Source organism: Heterodontus francisci, chromosome 29, assembly GCF_036365525.1.
Source record: "Heterodontus francisci isolate sHetFra1 chromosome 29, sHetFra1.hap1, whole genome shotgun sequence".
Taxonomy (NCBI): domain Eukaryota; kingdom Metazoa; phylum Chordata; class Chondrichthyes; order Heterodontiformes; family Heterodontidae; genus Heterodontus; species Heterodontus francisci.
In genome coordinates this window covers 18,857,759-18,864,820 of record NC_090399.1, presented here as the reverse complement: position 1 = coordinate 18,864,820, position 7,062 = coordinate 18,857,759, and the positions used below count along the sequence as shown (strand labels likewise).

Sequence of the window (7,062 nt, the reverse complement as noted above, 5' to 3'; positions counted from 1 at the left end):
TTTCCACTCTTCCCTTACCTTTACATGGTCCAACTCCAACACTTCCCTTCTCCGACTTCTCTATCTCTATCTCCAGGGATAGACTGTCCACTAATATTCATTATAAGTCCACCAACTCCCACAGCTACCTTGAATACACTTCCTCACAACCCGATTCCTGCAAGGACTCCATTCCATTCTCCCAGTTTCTCTACCTCCGCACATCTGTTCTGATGATGCAACCCTCCACAACAGCTCTGCTAATATGTCTTCCTTTTTCCTCAATTGAGGATTCCACCCACCCCCCCAAATGTGGTTGACAGGGCCCTCAACTGTGTCTGGCCCATTTCCCACACTTCTGCCATCACCCCTTCCCCACCTCCCAGAACAGCGACAGAGTTCCCCTTGTCCTCACTTTCCACTCCATTAGCCTACACATCCAAAGGATCATCCTCCACAATTTCCGCCACCTCCAGCATGATGCAACCACCAAAGACATCTTCCCCTCCCCTCCACCGTCAGCATTCCGAAGGGATTGTTCCCTCTGCAACATCCTGGTTCATGACACCTCACCACCTGCCCAAGGCACCTTCCCATGCAATCACAGGAGGTGTACTCCTTGCCCCTTCACCTCCTCTCTCCTCATCACCCAAGGCCCCAAACATTCCTTTCAGGTGAAGTAGCGATTTAGTTGTTTCAATTTAGTGTACTGTATTCGCTGCTCACAACGTGCTCTCCTCTACACTGGGGAGACCAAATGCAGATTGGGTGATCACTTTGCGGAACACCTCTGCTCGGTCAGTAAGCATGACCATGATCTTCTGATCTCTTGCCATTTCAACACACCATGCTTACATTTCTGTCCTTGGCTTGCTGCAGTATTCCAGTGAACCTCAATGCAAGCTCTATCTTCAGCACCTCATTTTCCAATTACGCACTCTACAGCCTTCCAGACCGAAAATTGAGTTCAAGAATTTCAGAGCATGACTGGCCTTTTTTAGTTATTATTTTATTTTATTTTATTTTGTTTCATCATTTTTTTTACCATGTGCCTGCCTTAAACTTGGTTTTTCATGTTTGCTCTTTTGGACAGAGCTGTTCATTTTTCTGTTATTAACACTCTGTCAGGACTAATGCTTTGTCTTTCACCACACCATTAACACTCCCTTTGCCTTTGTCCCATGGCCTCCTTGTCAGTCAATCTTTCCTGCCCTCTGCCCTATCACACACTTTCTCTTTTGTCCTCTTACACCCGCACCCCCCCCCCCCCCCCACCCCACAACACTGCTTCATTTGTTTAAAACCGATTACATCTCTGAACTTTGCCGGTTCTGATGAAAGGTCACAGACATGAAATGTTAAGTCTGCTTCTCTCACCACAGGTGCTGCCAGACGTGCTGAGTATTTCCAGCATTGTCTGTTTATTTTTCAGATTTCCAGCATCCGTAGTATTTTGCTTTTATCCTAATCCTGATTCCTGTACAGGGACCCTGGTGTGTAGACCTCTGTGTAAACATTGGGATATTCCACACTCAAATGGTATCACTATGGGAGCCAAATGGGTCCTCGCGAGGCTGGTTTGTGTAGGATACATGGACCATTCATTGTTCCTATCTCAGTCAGGTCCTTTTGTTCACATATATTTTTTCGATACCTTCATGATGTGCTGGTGCTCTCTTCTTTTGCCTTAATAGAAAATTGCATCAGCTCTGCTTCTAATTTGCACCATTCCCTCATTTTCACATGGTCTGTCTCTGACTGTTCCCCTCCCTTCCTCAATTTCTCGACCGCCATTTCAGGGGATTGTTCCCAGTTGCCCAGATGACCTCTGCTTGTAATGGAGGATGACTACACTAAAGGCACTGGGAGTGGCGGAGGTGTGGGCTTGTGCTCGGGGTGGGGATCTCTTATTTGTACACAGGTGGCAGGCTGGTCCAAACTGTCACTTTTCTGGGTCACTGGAGCCTTCTCTTTGCCAGATTTTCCATGCTACCCTCCCCATCTGTTATTCTGCTGTCACCATTTACACCTCCCCTGGACCCATCCTCTGCTTTTTTAATTGTCCCACTCGCCTTGCACCATTGTACCATCATCCATTTTATCATTGAATCACACCTGTCCTCCACCCGCCACTCCTCCTGCCTTATGTCACTTTTCACTGGCTCTATCGGTGGTATAAGACTGTTAATCTCGAATATCTTCCAGTTCTTATGAAAGCCTATTGGCCTGAAACATTATCTCTGTTCCTCAATCCACAGAATGTTTTCAACATTCGCCCATTTTTATCAGATATATAATAGTTGCATTATATTGTTTTTGCTCCAATTCATAGGCCTGGATATTAGCAGGATTCAGTGACATAGGGGGAACATAAGAACATAAGAAAATAAGTAATTGGAGCAGGAGTAGGTTATTCAGCCCTTCAAGCCTGCCCCGCCATTCAATAAGATCATGGCTGATCTGTCCCAGGCCTCAATTCCTCTTTCGGGCCTGCTCCGCATAACACTCGACTCCCCGAGATTTCAAATATCTATCTATCTCCTCCTTAAATACATTTAGTGATATAGCCTCCACAACTCTCTGTGGTAGAGAATTCCAGAGATTCACCACCCTCTGAGAGAAGAAATTCCTTCACATCTCAGTTTTAAATGTGTGACCCCTTATTTTGTAATTATGTCCCCTAGATCAAGATTCCCCCACCAGTGGAAACATATTCTCAACATCTACCCTGTCAAGCCCCCTTAGAATCTTATATGTTTCAATAAGATCATCTCTCATTCTTCTAAACTCCAATGACAGAGGCCTAACCTGTTCAGTCGTTCTTAATAAGACAGCCCCTTCATCCCAGGAATCAGCCTAGTGAACGTTTTTTGAACTGTCTCCAATGCTAGTATGTCCTTCCTTAAATACAGGGCCCAAAACTGTATGCAGTACTCCAGGTGTGGCCTCACCAACACCCTGTACAGTTTCAATAAGACTTCCCTATATTTAAACTCTAACCCCCTAGCAATAAAGGCCAAAATTCCATTTGCCTTCCTAACTACTTGCTGCACCTACATGCTAACTTTTTGTGTTTCATGTATAAGAACACTCAGATCCCTCTGTACTGCAGTATTTTGTCATCTTTCTCCATCTAAATAATACTCTGCCTTTTTATTCTTCCTACCAAAGTGGCTGACCTCACACTTTCCCACATTGAACTCCATCTGCTAAGTTTTTGCCCACTCACTTAACCTATCTATATCCCTTTGCAGATTATTTGTGTCCTCATCACAACATGCCTTCCCACTTCTTTTTGTATCATCAACAAATTTGGATGCTCGACACTCTGCCCGTTCCTCCAAGTCATTAATATAGATAGTAAATAGTTGAGGTCCTAGGGCCGATCCTTGTGGCACCCCACTACTTACGACTTTCCAACCTGAAAAAGACCCATTAATCCCGACTCTCTGCCTTCTGTGTGTTAGCCAATTCTCAATTCATGACAACACATTACCCCCAAAACCCTGCATTGTTTTTTTCTGCAATAATCCTTTATGTGACACCTTATCGAAAGCCTTCTGAAAATCCAAGTACACTATATCTGCCGGTTCTCCTTTATCCACTCTGCTTGTTATAAACTCAAATAACTCTATCAAATTTGTTCAACATGATTTCCCTTTCATAGAACCATGTTGATTCTGTTTGATTGCATTATGTTTTTCTAATGGTCCTACTATTTCTTCCTTAATAATGGACTCTAGCATGTTCCCAATGGCAGATGTTAAGCTAACTGGTCTATAGTTTCCTGCTTTCTGTCTCCCTCATTTCTTGAATCGGGATGTCACATTAGCGGTTTTCCAATCCGCTGGTACCCTACTGGAATCCAGTGAGTTTTTGTATATTACGACCAATACTTCCACTATCTCTGCAACCACTTCTTTTAAAACCCTTGGATGCAGGCCATCAGGTCCTGGCGACTTGTCTGCCTTTAATCCCATCAGATTGTCAAGCACATTTTCCCTCGTGATGGAGATTGTTATAAGTTCCTCCCTCCCATTTACACCTTGCTCATCTATTATTGTTGGGATGTTTATACTGTCCTCCACCGTGAAGACCGATGAAAAATATTGGTTTAAATTACCTGCCATTTCCCTGTTCCCTGTTATTAATTCCCCAGTCTCATCCTCGAAGGTTCCCACACTTACTTTAGCTACTCTCTTCCTTTTTATAAACCCGTGGAAGCTCTTACTGTATGTTTTTATATTTCTTGGCAATTTACCCTCAGAATCAATTTTCTCCCTCTTTGTTAGTTTTTTAGTCACCTGTTGCTGGTTCCCAAAAAATGACCAATCCTCTGGCCTGCCACTAGCTTTCATCACTTTGTACGCCTTTGTTTTTGATCGATACTCTCCTTAACTTCCTTTGTTATCCACGGATGGTTCATCATTCTCATCGAGTCCTTCCTTCTGACCAGAATAAATGTTTGCTGAGTGTTATGAAATATCTGCTTAAAAATCTGCCACTGCTCATCTACTGACTTTCCCTTTAGTCTATTTTCCCAGCCCGCTTTAGACAACTCTTTCTTCATACCTCTGTAATTGCCCTTGTTTAAGTTGAAGACACTACTTTGAGACTCGAGTTACTCACCCTCAAACTGAATTTGAAATTCTACCATGTTATGACCGCTTCCCCCTAGAGTATCCTTATCCACGAGATGTCTTATTAATCCTACCTGATTACACATTACCAAATCTAAAATAGCCCGTTCTCGAGTAGGTTCTGCAACGTATTATTCTAAGAAACAATCCCTGTTGCACTCTACACAATCGTCTTCCATGTTACCCTTGCCAATTTGATTTGTACAGTCTATATGCAGATTAAAATCACCCATGATAATTGTAGTGCCCGACTTCCATGCCTCCAGCAGAATTTCAGAGTTTTAACTGCACAGCCTGCCTCTTTTATCCTTAACAGGTTCTTCGTCCTGATTAACAGCCTTGGCTTCCAGCAGGGCCATGAGGACTCTGGAGCAGGTCTCAGGACTAGGGTGGTCCGAACCTGACACAGGGAGTCAGTTGGAGTGTGTCCAATCGCCAATTCTTGATGAGGAGAGAGTGGTGACATCTCTTACCGCAGGACTATCAATCCCCAAGCCCATGGAGGAGTCTCCTATCCTGGAGCATGTCTGATCAGGAACCCTGGAAGAGATCTCCGATCCTGGTGTAATGCCCGAGTCCATGGGATGGAGGGGATCTGGGGAGTGCCCAATCTAAGACAGGTTTGGAGGATCTGATTCTAGGGCTTCTGAGCCCAGCAGAGGGTCTGATCCCAGTTGAGGCAGTCCAAGCGCAGAAGAGGATCTAATCCAGGGATGGAGATCTGATCCCAGGAGTGGCGTCTGAACTAGGGTAAGGTGGGGTGAGATCCCAGGGTGGCGGGGGGCCGATCGTCATGGAAGGGCCTGGTCCTGTAGGGGGATGGGTCCGATCATCAAGTGTCTTTGTATCTGGCGTGGGGTATAATGGGCAAATCTGGCCGTGCAGATTTAAACCTAGGAAACAGAATAAATCAGAGACTTTCAGCCTCATTCAGATATTTAAATTGCCAACCCGCCTCCTGGGAGCGGCTGTTTGTCCGTCCCCTGTTCCAACTCCGTTAAACCTGGAAGTGGGCGGGTCAGAGGTCAGTTGGGGCCAAGGTTCAGATTTAAAAAAAATAACCTCTGATTAGCCCCGAACCCACCTGTTTTTGTGCTAGAATCCTTCAGTTACTGTCTGGGTCAGGCACGGAGAATGTTTGATCAGTAATTTCCAGTCTCTTTTCCCTTCTCTCTCTTACAGTTAATTTACTGGCGATTGTGATCCTGTCCCGGGGAAAGTGCGGCCTCTCCACCTGCACCACTCGCTACCTGGTGGCCATGGCAACGGCGGATCTACTGGTCATTAACACTGAGGTCATACTGTGGCGGATCATTTATAATTATTTCCCGGGATCTTTTCTGCGTGTCACCCCTGTGTGTAGTACTATCGTTGTCCTGTGTCGTGCAGCCGCAGACTGTTCTGTCTGGTTCACCGTCACTTTCTCCTTTGATCGATTTGTGGCCATTTGTTGCCAGAAGCTGAAAACAAAATATTGCACCAACAAAACTGCCACTGTTGTTCTAGCAACAACCTGCATTCTGCTCTGTTTAAGAAATATCCCCATGTACTTTGTATATGAACCTAGATCAATAATCAACAATTTACCATGGGGCTGTTATATAAAGCCAAGCTATTTTACTGAGCCTGGATGGGTGGGATTTGACTGGTTTGATAAAGTTTTAACCCCATTGTCCCCATTTGCTTTAATTCTGTTGCTCAACGCTCTGACAGTCAGACACATTTTAGTGGCCAGTCGAGTCCGTAAGGGACTGAGGGGTCAGAGCAAGGGAGAGAATCACAGTGACCCAGAGATGGAGAGCAGAAGGAAGTCTGTGATTTTACTCTTCACCATATCCGGCAGCTTCATACTTCTGTGGTTGATAAATGTAATAGAATTCTTATATTATAACATTGCAGGAAGAGATCCCGGGTATTACAACAATTCCGAATATATATTTCAACAAGTAGGATTTATGCTGTTGAATTTAAGTTGCTGCACAAACACATTTATTTATGGGGCCACTCAGTCCAAGTTCAGAGAGCAGGTCAAGAGTGCCGTGAAATATCCAGTTACATCAATTATTCAATTAATAAATAACCTAAACAATTGAGGGCAGCCCAGTATTTCCAGTCCATGTCTATAATATTCCTCTCCAATGGGCAAGAGGTAACCGACAGCTGGATGACCCGAAATAAGCTGGTGGATGCTGGGCTGAGTCACACACACCAAAGAGCCACAGGACAGTCGGCAAGGGGCAACCGACAGCTGGGTGACCCCAAATACACTGGCAGGTTGTGTTGGAGGTCACACAAGCTAAAGAGCAGCGGGGCAGATGGCAAGAAGTGATTTTTGGAGCAGCGAACAGAAAGCAGACATGAGGATAATCAGAGTTGCCCCTGAGGTACAGGAGGAGGAACAGCATCCAGCGTCTCCATTCCACCTCCACTCATTCCATTCTCA

At 44.9% G+C, this 7,062-nt stretch overlaps 1 protein-coding gene across 1 annotated transcript; it reads left to right on the top strand.

Annotated features, from left to right (window-relative positions):
• The first annotated feature begins 1,816 nt into the window (after positions 1-1,816).
• Positions 1,817-6,712, top strand: LOC137345706 (probable G-protein coupled receptor 139). The gene is made up of 2 exons (XM_068008969.1): positions 1,817-1,875; positions 5,776-6,712. Exons 1-2 carry the CDS (start codon positions 1,817-1,819, stop codon positions 6,710-6,712), a joined length of 996 nt encoding a protein of 331 aa, XP_067865070.1.
• Positions 6,713-7,062: the final 350 nt, after the last annotated feature.

Bases quoted from the DNA above. Each gene is read 5' to 3' on its own strand.
- LOC137345706 (XM_068008969.1), top strand. From the start codon at position 1,817: ATGGAGGATGACTACACTAAAGGCACTGGGAGTGGCGGAGGTGTGGGC. The intron at 1,876-5,775 runs GTGGGGATCTCT...AGTAATTTCCAG, and splicing joins GGTGTGGGCTTGTGCTCGGG to TCTCTTTTCCCTTCTCTCTC.